At 44.3% G+C, this 16939-nt stretch overlaps 1 protein-coding gene across 1 annotated transcript in view; it reads right to left on the bottom strand.

The window, feature by feature from the left end:
• Window positions 1–264: 264 nt before the first annotated feature.
• Fermt1 (FERM domain containing kindlin 1) overlaps window positions 265–16939 on the bottom strand; it is a 32122-nt gene continuing 15447 nt past the window's right edge. Inside the window, exons 6-14 of the mRNA XM_057781154.1 lie at window positions 13759–13866; window positions 12825–12956; window positions 11025–11074; window positions 7038–7162; window positions 6082–6188; window positions 4563–4784; window positions 3869–3993; window positions 2572–2713; window positions 265–451 (exon numbers count right to left, since the gene is read on the bottom strand). Coding sequence (XP_057637137.1) covers window positions 278–451; window positions 2572–2713; window positions 3869–3993; window positions 4563–4784; window positions 6082–6188; window positions 7038–7162; window positions 11025–11074; window positions 12825–12956; window positions 13759–13866 — 1185 coding nt within the window. The 3' untranslated portion in view covers window positions 265–277. The remainder of the gene's footprint in view (window positions 452–2571; window positions 2714–3868; window positions 3994–4562; window positions 4785–6081; window positions 6189–7037; window positions 7163–11024; window positions 11075–12824; window positions 12957–13758; window positions 13867–16939) is intronic.

The raw sequence follows: 16939 nt of genomic DNA, 5'->3' as shown, positions 1-16939 counted from the left end.
TGTTGGGCCTTAGAGCAGTCAGAGTAGCACCCCCCTCTCTCCCCACCCAGTATATAGGAAAAGCAGCAGGAGCCCAGTCTACTGCTGGCAGTTCCAGGCAAAGTCAGGCCAGCGATGTGCTCGCGCTTGCAATGAGTTCGGATGAGGCAAGGAGCTGGGCATCTGGCGATAAGAGTACGTTGTGTGAGTCTGGAATCTACACACTGGGAAAGGTGCAGGTCCTATCCATCCTGGGAGGTCTCCTAGATCCACAGAAGCCAAGTAGGCCTGCTTCACTTCAGTCCTGACCGCCAGTCAGTTTGTGAAAGAGGTCCTCATCGAGCGTTTCATTTTGGTCCTTGGATCGCGTGGACAGGAAAATGTAGCCCCCGATGTACTCGTGCACAATCTTGCAATCTGCACTTAGGCAGGTGAATGCGATGGAGACATTTTGGTCAAACTCGATTGCTACCTGGAAAAGAAAGCCACGAATAACCTTAAATCCTGATAAGGAAGGCCAAGAAAGCAGCTGTTAGGCTGGAGACAGTCCCCAAAACACCACGCAGAAAACGGGCTTTCTGAAGGATGCCTTGCCTCTTTGCGCCCCCTTGTGGTATTAGCTCTGATGCGCGTCTTTGCTCTTTAAGAGGTAAGAAAGTCCCTCTGTGTGGAGGGGAAAGAAGCATTGTGGACTCTCTTTTTTCTTGTTGTTTGTTCGTTTGCTTTTTAGAGACAGGATTTCTCTGTGTAGCCTGGAACTCACTCTGTAGACTAGGCTAGCCTCAAACTCAGAAATCCGCTTGCCTCTGTCTTCCGAATGCTGGGATGAAGAGTGTGCGCTAACTAGCTTTTAACCACCGCTGGCTAGCCTTGTGGACACTCTAAGATGAGGTCTCACTGTGTGTAGCCTAGGCTGGAAGTCCTGAACTTGCAGCGATCCTCCTGTCTCAGCCTCCTGAGTTCTAGGATTATGAGTGTGAGCCACCGTTGTGGAGTGCAGATTCTTTAATGGAGAACAGAATGCCTGCCTTAGTTGTCCAGCAGCGGCTGTCCGTTGGCCTTTCCTACATGGACGTTATAAGTTCTAAAACTAGGGACTGGAGAGATGGCTCAGAGGTTAAGAGCATTGCCTGCTCTTCCAAAGGTCCTGAGTTCAATTCCCAGCAACCACATGATGGCTCACAACCATCTGTAATGGGGTCTGGTGCCCTCTTCTGGCCTGCAGGCACGCATGCAGACAGAATATTGTATACATAATAAATAAATAAATATTAAAAAAAAATAAGTTCTAAAACTAGAAGACGTAGAGAATGGCCCATTCCCACCCTGGGAATTCCCTGCAGAACTTTAAAAACGAATGACGCTCAGTTCCCGCTCCTGGGCAGTAATATTAAAATGTTTTAAGATCTAATTTCTGACCTCCATTCTATGCATGCGTGACCAGGCAGGTAATCTTGCTGAGGGGAATCTAACATTCTGAAAAGTAGTGTGGGTCTCTCACTGCTCTGTCACGCTGCTGGTTCTCACTTAGGAAAATGAGACTGTAAAAGGAGCAATGGAATATTGAGTCTTATGGGTTTATTTTGGCGTGTGTTGGGGTGTGTGTGGATATGCGCGTGCCCGTGTGCACTCCGTGGAGGCCAGAGGACAGGGCCAGGTGCTTTCCTCTATTAGTCTCCACTATCCCTTTAAGACGGGGTCCCTCGTGGAACAAAAGCTCCATGTTTGAGCTAGCTTGGCTGTGCAGCAAGCTCCTGGGATGTCCTGACTTCACCACTCAATGCTGGCGTTATGTGCGTTTATAGTCATGCCTAATGGTTTCCGTGGATGCTGAGGATTGAAACCCAGGTCCCTTGTGCATGTACGGCATGCACTCTTAACCACTGAGCCACCCCACCATCCCCAAGACAGACTTTTATATCATCAGCAGCAAACTCTTCTGCATCATCAGCAGGATTCTAAGGCACTTCTAACTTTATCTAGAATTTTCTATGATGTATGCTTGGCATTGGCCTAAGTATAGTTCCTAGGATGTAAAATGATGGCAGCTGTCACACAGCTGTGGGCTCGAGAGCTCATCTTATGGGACAAGGCTTTTTGGCCACCTCTGGGTATCTCTATTGCTTTCGGCACTCTTCCCCTCTTGGGCCTGGAGTGTCTGGGTAGGCAACTGAGCTGCTGGGTCCACAGGCAGTCCTAGCTCTTGGCAGTTAGATGAGGTTTTTTTTTGGCTTTGTTTTGTGTAGGGTTTCATTTAAGGTGGTTTCTGCTAAGCAATGATTGTGCTCAAACATATATAGTCTTAGGGTGAGTTTATGAAAATGGAACAAACTGTACAGCAGTTTTATAATCTGCCTGCAAGAGAAGTCTTCACAGAGCTACGTCAGTTGGCAGTGTTAAGTGAATAACTTTGGGCCTAGATTTGTTAGGAAACGGCTCAGAAACGTATGTTAGTATTTCAAGAGGCTGTTACCACATGTTTCTGGCTCATGAGTTCTCAATGCAAAGGCAACTTAAAGGAACAGAATAGTGAGAATCTCCGAGAATGTATGTTTGTGGGTCAGCCTGTATTATCGGAAGCTCCTGCCTTACCTGCCGGATCTCCCAGTTTACGTTCCACTGCTTCATGTTGGCGAATCTCCACGTTGTAACTGGAATCCCGGTGACTGCATCGATTCTAATCAACCTGTTGTAGGAAACTCCCAGAATGTCATCTTTCTTGCTCCCTTTAAATCTGAAAATGACGGTATTAAGAGAGCAACTGTTACTCATATGTAACTTCTTTAAAATAACTTCTCGTTGTTGTTTGTACACGTGATGTATATGTGTGGGTGCAGAGCACATGTGTGAAGGTCAGAGGACAACTTTCTGGAGTCATTTCTGTCCTTCCACCTTTATGTGGGTTCCAGGGAACTCAGGCCACCAGGTCACCAGGCTTGTACAGCTTTTACCTGCTGGGCCAGCTCTCTGCCCCCACATACAGTTTCTCAAAGGTGACCTTATGACATTTCTAAATTATCTCAGAAGAAAAGACAGTAAGCAATCTGCTTCTAGAGTAGGGCACTTTAGCTGACGCTCAGTTCCCACTCCTGGGCAGTAATATTAAAATACTTTAAGATGTTAGATCTAGTTTCTGACCTTCATTCTATGCATGTGTGCCCAGATGGTTAATATTGATGAGGGGAATCCAGCATTCTGAAAAGGAGCGTGGGTCTCTCACTGCGCTGTCTATGGACATATTTTGGAGAACCATACTTTATATGCCAGACAGAGTCATTGTACCAGTGCAGATTACCAGTGTCGGTGTCCCTGGCTATCGGGCTGAACTTGGACAAATTACATTAACTCCGTTTTCTCATCTGTAAACTACAAGAAGGTAATAATAGATGAGCCACACATGAGACATTCAGAACCAGAATGATCTTCGGTGATCCACAGGAACAGTGTCTTTTCTGGAAAGGCTGGGGGACACGACACATCTGTTTGCTAGGGCATCTCTCTGGAAACCCAAAACTCTATAAAGCCACACATGGGTCACACCATAAGACACATAGCAGGGAGAGAAAGGACATGAAGGGAGGTCGCAGGTGGCACAGACTCAGGAGCTGAGATTCTCCTTTTGGTTTGGGACAGGTGGTTAGCCCAAAAGAACAAAATTTCTTAATAAAATCTCAACATTTCCTTCCCTACATGTAGCTGAGTTTCAGGGAGGGTTTACTCACTAGCAGAAGGTATGGAAGATTCTCAAGGGCAGCCAGAGTACTGGGGCCCTTTGTGAAATGGAAACATGCTAAAACAAGAAGAACTTGACGTCTGAGAACAGAGTAGGCTTCCAGGAAGTCATCGATGGCTGAAGGGAAAGTGAAAGGCACACGGACCCTGGAATTACCTGACCAGGTAGTAGGTGAGGCCGAACTCCGGTAAGGACTGCCATGCCTGTATGAACTGCAGTTTGGCTTCCACCAGAGGCATCTGGGCCACGTTATGGTGAGCTTCCAGGATCCGGGCTGCCAGCTAAGCAGAAACAGGAGGCGTCAGACCCTGCTTCACACTCGCTGATTGCTTTCTAATCATTCGCCTCGCTCTAGATCCTCAGTGATAGCGGAAAGTAGAGGGCTCCACTGAGCTCTGCGCAGGTGGCGCATCCTATCGATTATAACCAGGTAGTTAATTCGCTTTCTCCCTTCTGCAGAGTTGTCAAAGTCATTGAGTAGGAGGAGGGCCAAGCTCAGTCAACAAATGCACCCTTCTAAGGTTTGTGCATCTGGCTCTCTCTTTTCATTGCCATTCCACTGGAATAGGTTCACCTGGGCAACCTCTAACCCACTCTATGGGAGCATAATTTTGTTCTTAATGGTTTTATCCTTAATTAAGTTAAACGCCGAACTATTACTATATTCAGTCAGCAGTAAAATAATCTCTAACAAAATCAACAGTAATTCTGCCCCATCATCTACTTCCCAGGGCACTGTCAAATTTCTCCCTTAGCCTAATTTTTATGATGATGGCCTTAATTGAATGGAGTTCCTCCTTTTATTTTAGAGTGTTAATTCCTGTATACAAACAACCAAGCAGGTGAGAACCTGTTTAGACTTGTGCTTTTTTGCACAGCGAGGTGACACTAGACATTCCGGGTTCATATCCATGCTTTCGGCACTGGAAGCCACCGGAAGCGATGTATTCCGGTTTTTCATCTTCAGAAACGAAAGGATGCTGAAGACCTCTGGCTGATAGGAGCTGTCTGCCATAGTTTTACCCTTTGATGCCAAGACACAGGCTGCCATCCACCGGGCATATTGATCCTCCTGAAACAAAGGCAAGAGGGCTTAGAAGCAAGTTCATCAGGTGAGCTACCTTGCCACAGACCAGCAGAGACTGGCTCCGTAGCCGATCTTAGCCAAAGGGGTGAGAGGCAACAGAGGCCTTGGGCTACGATACAAAACTATTGTTCTCAATCAAGGAAAGATGTGACGTGGCACACGCTCTGAATGACCGCCATCCACTGAGGGGAACACTCAGTAAGAGCTTTCAAAATGTGTTCTTTTTTTTTGCACCTAGAACTTTGTGTGCAAAAATGATGTGAGGAGACAAAGAAGTACTGAGCAGTGGAGACAAATGAAGCCCCAAATTTCCCAAGAACTTCCTAGGTACTATTTCTGCCTTCATACCATGGTGACATACGTGATGAAGAACACCCCTCTCTAGCCTTATGTATTATTTGTATCCCCATCTATCCTAGGTAAAGATTCTAACTCTAAGGAGGCAATCAGGGCCTTGGATGGGATAGGAACCAGTTAGTGGCAGTTCCTATTACTCTTGAATGCTTGCAGCAGACATCTTGAGACCCAGAAGGAAGTCAGCTCACACTGAAATAAGGAGCCAAGCTTGGGTAGACCTGTAGTTCAGTAAGATACAGCCAGCTACTATCAGCCTGGAACATCAGACTCTCCCACTGGACATTCAAACGCTTTCAGAACATCGGGGCAACACTACTTACCTACTACCTCTATGGGGCTGCTGTCTCCTACAGTTCTATAGAGGAGCCTTCGATTTTGCAGTGAGGTTCACAATCATTCTTTTTCCCTTTCAGTACAGAACTCAATACATCACATAGAGTATTTAGTACTTACTATGGTATAGGTGTTAGGTTCAGTGATTTAGCCTATGTGTAGGCTACTGTATGTTCTGAGCATGCCTGAGGTAGATTTAGCTGGGATGTTTGTAGGTTAGGTGTTTAAAGTGCAATTTTGACTGAAGGGTAATTTTAATTTATTATGTGTTTATGGGATGAGCCCATTATATGTACATCAACAGCATCTGTGTGTTTTGCTCTTAGGATTCAATTTTTTTATTTATTCATTTATTGTGTGTGTGTGTGTGTGTGTGTGTTGGGGTGGGTGCGTGTGTATCCTGGTGTATGAGTGGAGGAGATCAAAAGATGATCTAGGGGAGTCAGCATTTTCCTTCCGCTGTTGAGTCCTGGGGATCGAACTCAGATCATCCCATTTGGCAGCAGGCGCCTTTCCTCACTGAGCCACCTCGCCAACCCCTGATCTTCATCTTAATCCAGAGGAACTGATGAGATTTCGTGACTGTACTTACGTGGTCACATCTCAAATACACTTCGTTCATCCCATCGGCGACGGGGATTAGTAACTTGATTCCGAATTTTCTCCCAGCCACATTCACATCTGGTGCAATCTCACAGCCTGAAACAAAAAGCAGGGGGAAACTGAGGGCTGGGAAATCTGTTGTAATAAGTACCCGCGTACATCTGCAGCAAAGACATGACCATAAGCCAAAGCCAGAGGAGCAGCTGATAACAATAATTTAAGGAAAATTAAATAGGTTTATAAACAACATGGACATAGAAAATGATTTTATTATTTTCTTTAAAAATCAATTGAATCCATCTAAAAGGATGATATTGGCTGTCTTGTAAGGAGAAATTATATGTATGTATGTATGTATGTATGTATGTATGTATGTATGTATTTTGAGACAAGATCTCAGCATGTCCCAGACTGGCTTTGAATTTGCTGTGTAGCTTAGACTGGCCTTGAATCCATAATCCTCCTGCCTCAGGAGGTTAACCCCTCTCCTGGTATGAATAAAAATTTAAAAGAGAGCAAAGCAGAAGCGATTCTTTGCTGCAGCGATGGCAGAGCTGAGGTCACTGGCCAATCAGATAACCCAGGAAGCACAGACACCAATACACTCCTAGTCACTTCCAGCAATTAGAATGCGCACCGAAGTAACTAAGAACGAAACATAACATTTCTTGGCATTTCCTGGCCCCCTCCCCATCTCTAGTGCTTAGCATCGAACCAGGGATCTTGCACAAAAGTCCACACTCTACCCCCAAGTCAAGCCCCAGCCTGGACACAACTGTTTCTGAATGAGAAAGCCTAGCAGGCTGGGTGACAAGGGAGAGCACAGCATGGACTCCACGCGATGCGCATGCTCTGTAATGCCGAGGAGCTCCTGCGGCAAGCAGCGGGGCTCAGAGTTCTCCTGGATCCCGCTGGATGCCACAGCGAGGTGCCAAAAGCTCTTACCTCTAATGTTTAGTTTTTCTATTGGCTCTCCTTGTTCAAGTTCCTTATTTTTAAAGTAGGCTATAGACGTGTCCTTAAAGACAAACCAGTATTGCTTGAAAGCTTTTAACATTAGCTTCTTGGGCCTGCAAATTAAAGTACAGCAAATGTTTAAACACCAGTCAGAACTGCAGGACACACTGCAAATTTTCAGTGGAGTAAGGCCTTGGGATAACATAATCTTTATATGTTAGCAGACATATAAAGATCATACAGATCAGACCCAGAGCTTTGGGCATGCTCAGTGAGTGCTGTACCACTGAACTGCACCCGAGCCCACTAACATACAAAAGCAAGAAGTGAAATGTTGCACAAATTAATGCAAAGGCCCGAAGGTCGTAAGTCAGACCTCTTGAGTCCATGTTCTTCCTCCGCCACTGTGGGTCTCCTGACAGTGGGAGCAGGGGCTGTCTTTGACTCTTTTTCTGGCTTTTGGGACCCTATTCCTCTTATTAGATTGCCTTGTGCAGCCTTAATACAAAGGGGAGGTGCTTAGTCTTACTGCAGCTTGATATGCCATGTTTTGTTGGTATCCATGGGCAGCCTGCCCTTTTCTGAATAGAGAGGATGGGGTGGAGGAGAGGGGAGATTGAGGGAGGACTTAGAGGAGGAAGAAGAAACTGAAGTCTGAATGTAAAATAATAAAAAAAAAAGATTTGCCTTGTGGTGGCAGTGTGAGCCTTTAGTCTCAGCACTCAGGAGGCAGAGGCAGGTGGACCTCTGTGAGTTCACGGCCAGCCTGGTCTACAAAGAGAGTTCCAGGACAGCCAGGGCTGTTTAGTGAAAACCTGCCTTAAAAAACCAGAAAAAACTAAACCAACCTACCAAACAACAACAACAAAAACCCATGAAGCTATTTTGAATACCTGCCTCCCTTATGAACGTGTAAGTATTTCCAGGCAGTAACACTGTACTACTAAAAACGTTGTTAGATCTACACAAAAATATGGAGTGAAACATTAAGCCCATTTCAAGAGAGGAAGCAGTTACTTTCTCAAAGCCCAGTGGGTTTACCTCGGCTGTATTACTGAATTGTGACGCTAGAGCCCTCCTGTGCAAGGGTCTGTCGAGACAGAACTTCTAAATCCCAGCTTCACTGAGGCCAGTCACTCGCTTAGAAAAGTTAAGTAGAATATATGGAATTTTGATATTTTTAATAAGTACGCTTCAAACTCACTGTAGCTCTTGAATTAGGCAATATCCAACATGGAATTATATGTTACCATATTTTAAAAGCATTCAGACCTTTTCTTTTCTTTTCTTTTATGGTTTTGAGGACTGAACCAGGACCTGGCACACTGGACAGACACTCTGCCACTGAACTCTTTCCTCAGCCATTATTGCGTTTGTAAAACTACCTTAGGGGTGGGTGGGTGGGTGGGGGGGATGAATGAGAAGAAAGTATAATGACACTTATGTGGGAAGACAGCACAATGCATCACTTTGTATGGCAGTTGTGGGTGGTTTGAAAGAAAATGGCTGCCAAAGGGAGAGGCACTATTAGGAGGTCTGGCTTTATTGGAATGGGCGTGGCCTTGTTAGAGGAAGTGTGTCACTGGGGAGGTGAGCTTTGAGGTTTCTTATGTGCTCAAGCCACACCAATGTCTCAGACCACTTCTTGTTGCCTGCAGATCAAGGTGGAGGAATCTCGGCTCCTTCTTTAGCACCAAGTTTGCCTGCACGCTGCCTTGCTTCCAGCCGTGACAACGGACTGAACCTCTGAACTGTAAGTGAGCTACCCAGCGAACGTTTTCCTTTGTAAGAGTTGCCATGGTCATGGTGTCTCTTCACAGCCACAGAAACTCTAAGACAACAGGCTAAAAATTACTATTTTCGTGCTGTAATCAGGAATGGTTGTCACTGAGGAGTTTTTAATTTTATTTTTTGACATGTAAAGAGTTTTATACACTTAGTATACAAATCTGGATGAGTTTCGGGGTACCAGTGTGAAATCATCACCCTTAACGCCACCTGTATGTTAGAAATCTGTCCAAGTTTCCTCGTGCTTTCCTTATCCCCATTCTCTTCAGTGTAAGAGCAGTCGATTTTCTTAGGAAATTCCTCTTTGCCATGGAGACCTCCAGGATTTCCTTATCTTACACATAAGCTCTGTATCCCCTAGGCCTCACCCATTTCCTTCTTATTCCAGATCACACCATCATGCTACTTCTGCCTTCCACTTCTCTAAATTTTATGTTTTAGAGCTATGACAGTTGTGATGTTTTGGGTTTTTTGAGACAGGGTTTCTCTGTGTAACAGTCCTAGCTGTCCTGGCACTGGCTTTGTAGACTAGGCTGGCCTTGAACTCCTGGAGATCCGGAGATCCCTGTCTCTTGAGTGCTGGGATTAAAGGCGTGTGCCAACACTCTCAGCATTTGTTTCTTTAATACATGGCATGATTATTGGCAGCAGGGTAGCCATGGAAACATTGCAGAATATTTTAAAAATGTTATTTTGGGGGGATGGAGAGTTGGCTCAGCAGTTAAGAACACTTGCTGCACCCACATGGTAGCTCACAATCACCCGTAATTCTATTTCCTCAGACTTGGATGCCTCTTCTGGCCTCTGTGGGCACCAGGTATGCACATGATACACACACACACACACACACACACACACACATACACACACACATGCAGTCAAAACACTCATATACATAAAATACAAAAAAAATTAAGAAATGCCATCTTCACAACATTCCTATTTTTCAAAACCTGGTCATTCTATCACTATTGCACAATCACTGGTCCCTCCAGGGAGAAACTGTGTAAACTGTTTTGGAAGCATATGGTGGCTTACAAGTGATGGTAAGTGTAGGATACTTGTTTTTGAAAAGTAAAGCCACCAGGCAGCAGAACACAGGCCGTTTTCAACACATCATCCCTTTGTAAAACACTAGAACACCTACAGGAAGGGGCTGTCTTCATTTGTTTCATGATGTGCCGGCTCTACTGTCTTCAGAGACTATGAAAACTAAATTTCTTTGTGAAATAATTTTATGTATTTTCTAAGGCTATAATTTGCCACATCAAAGTACTCTTTTCCCTGAAGCTCTGAGTATCATCAGACTGATCAATTGTAGTTACAGCTTCTTGTGCCACAGAAGAGACCTGAGACCATACCCTGTCAACATAACAAAAGACCAAACCAACCAACCCTAGTCACCCAGTGACAAATGACATCTTTGGACCCTTGCTTCTCATGGAGACACCATTCACCAGTCAGTCTTTGCAAGGCCTTCTTTGCCTCTTGTGTGGTCAAAAGCAACTTGCGTTTCTCTCAAGGCCAGGTGCCCCAGTGAAGTTTTGGTTTGTTAAGAGAAGTCAATAAACCATAAAGCGACACAGTGAGTGCTTTGTTTCTTTCAACTTAGCACTCCTTGGCACTATCACAAGCGTGGCAGTCATCCATTAAAACAAACAGAGACGGCAGAAGGTTGACCAACACTGAACAGGTGAATGGAGACCCAGGAACAAACAGAAACAGACCGTGATTACACTGCCAAACGGCTCCCCAATAGTGTCAGGGTCCTGAGCCTCCTGAGCAGACCCTAGCAGAAAGGCTGTTGTGAGACAGATGTTCATTCTTGCTGACCTGCTCGTGTTTATACCACTGGTCTGCGAGCATCTCTGTGCCAGGCACCAGGCTACATTCTTCAGATGTCCCATTTGATCCAGTGCTTCCAACAAGCTCAAGAAGAGGTATACCCCTCACTTTACAGCTTGGGAAACTAAAGCTCAGAGTCATAAAATCTCCACTCTAGGCGGCCAGTGCATGGGGTGGGGGTTAAGGTTCAACTCATTCAACAACTCTTGTGACAAAACCCATAAGTCAGAGCCCGCCTTTGACCCATGAACCTGCCCGCTGGTTATACAATTATGCCCAACCCCAGGCCCTACTTGTGGGTGTCTGCTACAAGGCATTCTTTTGCCCTTTCAACTTACTTACCTAAATAACTTGAGATAATCTGCAAGTTTCGGGATATCAGTAATGTCCTCCTAAAGAGAAACGCAAGGGTGACCAGCAGGAACCTTATGGACGGCATTTCCATCCACACCTGCCCCACGCAGCACAGCAATCACTTGCCACAGAGACTTTAAAATCTGAGTTAATTAAAATGAAATAGCACGAGAGACTGAGTTCCTTAGTTAGATGAACCAGTAGTTATGTCTGGGGGAGGGGAGGGGAAGGGCGAAACTGAATGAGGAACATGCAGGGGCTCCTGGGTAGGTGACAAAGTCCTCTTTCCCAATCCTGGATGGTGACTTGGTTGGCAATATTAATTTGTTAATATGTATGTTTGTATATATAAATATATGTCTTTAAATATACAAACATACATATTAAAAATTAGTATATAGGCATACATAAAAACACTTTTCTTTGTGAGCATAAAAATGTGAAAAGAAGTAAACCCAATGGGTACCTTCTTATACTCACACATCATTCAAGTTAAAAATTTGAGTTACGAATGCAGACTTTTATGTATGAACAGATCTTCTGTAATTTTTAAGTTAAAGTTGGCTACTATGGTAGGCCTGGTCACTGATTAAACTTGGCAGGAAACTGGTTCAAAGTTCATTCTGAGGTGGCCATTGAAGGCTGGCGGCAGGACACAAAACTCCCGGGGGAAGGAGGGAATTTCTCATTTGTCCAAGCAGGATTAACTTCCCGTTACACACTCAGTGTAGGCGGCAGGCGGAAAGGAACTCCAATTTCTGCTCCAGTAGGCACTGGCCTTGTGTGGGAAGCGTTTGCTCCCTCTTTGAAGTCAGTTACTGATAAGAGGACTCAGACTGAAAGCCCAAGAATGTCGTGACTCATTCTTAGTGCTCAGCACAGCTTCAGCAGCCCCACTGCTTGGATTCAGTGTGGTTAAGCCAGCAGTTGTTCCCTTGATTGAAGAAGTTAAAACAAAAAAGCAGTGCCCAGGAAAAGAATGCAGCCAGAGGGGCGTGCCAATGACAAAGCTGCCGTTCAAGCCCCTACAGGGAGAGGCAAGGGGGGATAACTGCTTTTCTTTCTTAGGGATGACTGGAGGCGTTTAGCTCCCGAAATCCAAATTGTTTAGGAGTGTTTGATTCTGGATTAAAGGCGTGCGCCACCATCGCCCGGCTTGATTCTATTCTAGATCAGTAGTTCTCAACCTTCCTAATACTGTCGTTCACACAGCATTAATACTGTTCCTCATGTTGTGGTGATCCCCAGCCATAAAATTATTTTCTTTTACTACTTCATAACTGTAATCTTGTTATGGTTATGAATGGTAAGGAAATATCTGATAGGTGACTCTTGCGACAGGGTCATTCAACTCCAAAGGGGTCACCACCCACAGTTGAGAACTGCTGTCCTAGCCACAGGCCTTCCCCTCGGTCAGCCATGCTCAGTGACAACGGCTGACCAGGTGCCAAGGCTTACCTGTTTCTTCATCCTCAGCTGCCCTAGGCTGTACAGCTCTTTCTAAACTTAAAAGATCAAGGGCATGTTCCGTGCCAGTGTAGGGGAGCCCATTGTAGTTTCCCCACATACTGTGCCAGCTGGTCCCCCAAAAGAACGCAATACAAAAACTTTCATGGGGGGTGGTGAAAATATCTTACAGTCCCTTGCCTCGCTAGCCTGAGAAATGTCAGTTCTTGTTAAATTTAAGCGGGTCACGCGAGCGGCTTGTTTTTCTTTTTGGGAGAAATGTTCTTCCGGTTCCAGTCTGCATTTGTCAGCACAAATTCTGAGTTACCGGAAGGTTCATACCAAAGTGTTGTCCGCCTTCCCGCCTTCGAGGGTCACTTCCAAACTAGAGAGTGCCGCTTCCACCTCGTCAACCTCGGACTTGGCTGCGAAGTCCTGGCTTTCTGTGCACAGTGACAGTTTGCTGATGTGGTACTAAAACATAAAGAGAGGTTTTAGTTTTCTTTAGTTAAATTAATATATATATATATTTTTAAAGATTTATTTATTTATTCTGTATTCAGTGTTCTGCCTGCATATATCCCTGCAGGCCAGGAGAGGGCACCACATCTCATTACAGATGGTTGTGAGCCACCATGTGGTTGCTGGGAATTGAACTCAGGACCTTTGGAAGAGCAGGCAATGCTCTTAACCACTGAGCCACCTCTCCAACCCTAATATATGTTTTTGAGACAGGATCTTGCCAGATTGTTCAGGCTAGTCTCAAACTCTCTAGGTAGCTTAAGCTGCCCTTGAATTTATGATCCTCCTGCCTTAGTCTCTCACATGCTGGGATTACAGGCCTGCTCTACCCCACCACAAGCGGATCATTAACCATGTCTTCTTCTTCGAGGAGAGTTTCCCTGGAATCCCGAACATCTGGAAGGAGGTCTGTCTATGCAGGAAAATGACATCCAACTGGGCTAATTTTGAGATTTAGACAGTTGGGGGTCAAACTTAGTTTTGCCTTGTCTCTGTGCATGTGAGAGACAAGCAATGGGAATTGCAGAATAGATGCCTTATATAGCATGTGCATACACATAGATTGTGGGGAACATTTTACACGGAAAATTACTCTCTTAATTTTCATTTCCGTCATTAAAGAAACAAATAGAAGGCTTTAACCAGACAAACTATAATTGTCTCCCCCACCCCCTTGGATAGCTGCAATCATCCCCACCCCTGAGGAGAGCAGCAGACCCCCACCCCCTTGGAGAGCTGCAAACATCCCCACAACCTGCAGTGCTGCGAAGATCAACATTTCTTCTTCTGTGCAGTCGATTTCCTCCAAGAGAACAGCCCACCTGGCTTGCTCGTAGAGTTGGTTTATTCGGACCGCGTCATACTAGAGAAAGAAACACATGCATGTATGCGTGTGGGCATTTGTTTATTGTCCACAGCGCAAAAGTTCTTGCGTAACTGGGGCCATTCTTTGTGAATCCCACTCTGGAGTCTAGCTCAGGCCACTTCCTGTTGCCCTGCTCCTTTGACTTCTGTGGTCAGAAGGAACTTTCCCTAAGCATCTCCCAGAGTTTCTTCAAGCAGTCAAATTAGTCCATCATCAGTGCCGTGATTTTTGCTCTCCGTACCATGCTTCTATTGAAAGTAAAAACACGCACTACATGATCGATAGTGAAAGACGAAGCTGATCTCCAAATGCTGCCATTTCAAGAAGAACCTGACGGGGACGTTTAAAATGGAACTTTATACCAATTCATAGGTGAACTAGAAGATACACACTCAAGTGTTGACAAGACAACTTTGAAAAAGAATCACATTGAAAGAGACACTTGTACCACCAGACACCAAACACAGTAATCAGAATAGTATGTTATTGGTTTTTGATGGACAGCAGTTACTACTACACATGTATGTACATTTACTAGAAACTAAAAACATTATGTAAAGCAATGGAAATGCATGAATATTCAAGGAACAAAAATCAAAAACAAAACAAAAAAAAAATAACACCACTCCAAATTAACTGACCCCGTGGATTAAAGAATTTAAACATACAAAACCTCAGTGGGGTTCCAGCTCACATCAGTATGACTGTGCTAACCCGAAAACCAGACAGTAACCAGGGGTGGTGAGGATGTGGCGCGGTCAGAACGAGAGTACACAGCTGGCTCTAACATGGGGCAGACAAAGCACTAAACACAGATTAGGAGCCAGCCATTCCTCTCCCTTAAAAAAGGGGAAGTAAAAACTCGGATACTTGGCACTTATTCACAGCAGTATTATCCACAGCAGGCAGAGCTGAAGCCACGTGAATGTCCATCAATGGACAAGCCGATGAGCAAAAGACAGTACGTGCATACAACGGGATAGTATTCCATGTGGTGGTTTGAATGAGAACGGCCCCCATAGGCTCGTCTGTTCGAGTATTTAGTCCGCAGTTGGTGGAACTGTTTGGGAAGGATTAAGAAGGGGTCACCTCACTGAGGGTAGGCTTTGATGTTTCAAAGCCCATGCTATTCCCAGCTACCTCTCTCTCCTCTCTGCCTTCTGCTTATGTACCAGGACATAAGAGCCCAGCTGCTGCTCCAGCACCATGCCTGCTAGCCTGCTGCCCACGTTTCCCAGCATGGTGGGCACAATTCCTCCTCAAATTGTAGAGTTCCTAACAAACTCTTTCTGCAATAAAATGCTTTGGTCATGGTGTTTTGTCATAGAAATAAAAAAATAACTAAGATATTTGGTTTTTAAAAGGAAGGGAATCCTGTTTCATGTTGTATCATGGATGATTCCCAAAGATGAAATATTTGAAACGAGCAATAAGGAAGAATATTACACGATGCCTCTACTATGCACTACCTAGAGTAGGTAGACTCATTCATCTAGAAAGTTAGAAGGAAAGTGTTCTGATCTCACTGGGCCTGGGGGAGGAGAAGAGAGTGACTGTTTAATGGGGAGCAGTCTGGAATGCTGAAAGAGTAAGGGAAATGGACATTGATAACACTTGGATTATGAATGTTCAGGAACACTGAGTTACCACTTACGACAAGACGGTAAGTATGCACTATAAAGAACTTAAAAAGCCCAAATGTGCACGAGTATTCATAGCATTATAGCAATATTAATGACAGTCAAATGTGGAAATAATTTAGATATTCTTTGATGAGATGAATTAATGAGTAGACATAGTATACAATGGAACATTATTTGGTAATAAAATGAAATACTTGTATATACTAAAATATAGATGAGCTTGGAAAACATGCTATATGAAAGAGATTAGTCACAAAGTCCTGCATGCTCTATAATTCTATGTATTACTTTATTTTATTTTATTTTATTTTGAGACAGGGTCTCATGTGGCTCAGGTTAGCCTGGAACTTGACATGTAACTGAGGATGACCCTGAACTTCTGATCCTCCTGCTTCCATCTCCTAAGCGTGAGAGTTAGAATTATAGGCATAGTGGTTCAGGCAATTGAACTCAGAGCTAGATGAGAACTCTATCAAATGAACTAATTCCTCAGCCAGAATAGGCAAATCCATAAAGACATTAGTTTGTTGCTTTTGCCTGGGGCTGGAAGGATTAAAGGGCAATCAGAATTGTGGTACAGGGCTTCTTCCTATGGGGTCACAGAAGGTTGTGAAAATAGACAGCAGTTACAGTTGAACAATTCTGTGAATACATAAAAACATCGATCCGTGCATATTCCATAGATGAATGCCCGGTCTTTAAATGGGTGAAGGAAGCCTTCTGGTCCCCTTCCGTTCTCCCCTTTCCTCCTTTCCCTCTTCCTCCTGTTTTTACTTTCTTTTTGGTACTGGGATCGAACCTAGAATCTGGATCATGCTAAGGACATGCTCTACTCCTGAACCCCACTCCCAGGCCTGCAGATGAGGTTCTGTGTAAGACAAGATACCTAAATGTTATGATGTATAAAGTAGATTTGACAACATAGAATTAAACATTTACAGTGAAAAATACATTCATGAGGTCATACATTCATCAGATAAAGATTGAAAGAATGTATTTCATTAAATAGAAGAGACAATATTCATTAACACAAACCATTCCTATGAATGAATATAAAAATCAGAAAATCTAAGAGGATGTAGAACAAACATAAACAGGTGTTCCACAGAGAAAACCAAATAGCCATTTAAACACTGGAAAAGATGCCCAACCTTACCAAAAAAAAATTAGAGGATTCAAACTAAAACAAGATGACAGAATTTCTGTTCTATCGGATTGGCTTGTTAGGCATTGTTAGTATCTGATGTTGTGGGATGAGGTGCATCTGGTTTGCTTTGCATCTGTGGTTATAGGAATGCTATCTAGATACATCTCTTAATATCCTCTTGCACTTGATGAATATGTAGACAGAAATGTTGGCATTCACCAGACACTCTTGTAAGATGCTTGCCACACTTGGTTCCCAACAGTATGTGTTAGCCTTTCTT

This window comes from Chionomys nivalis, chromosome 9 (assembly GCF_950005125.1).
Source record: "Chionomys nivalis chromosome 9, mChiNiv1.1, whole genome shotgun sequence".
NCBI classification, from domain to species: Eukaryota; Metazoa; Chordata; class Mammalia; order Rodentia; family Cricetidae; genus Chionomys; species Chionomys nivalis.
Note: the sequence above shows the minus strand (reverse complement) of the source record. Positions and strands in the feature narration are given on the sequence as shown.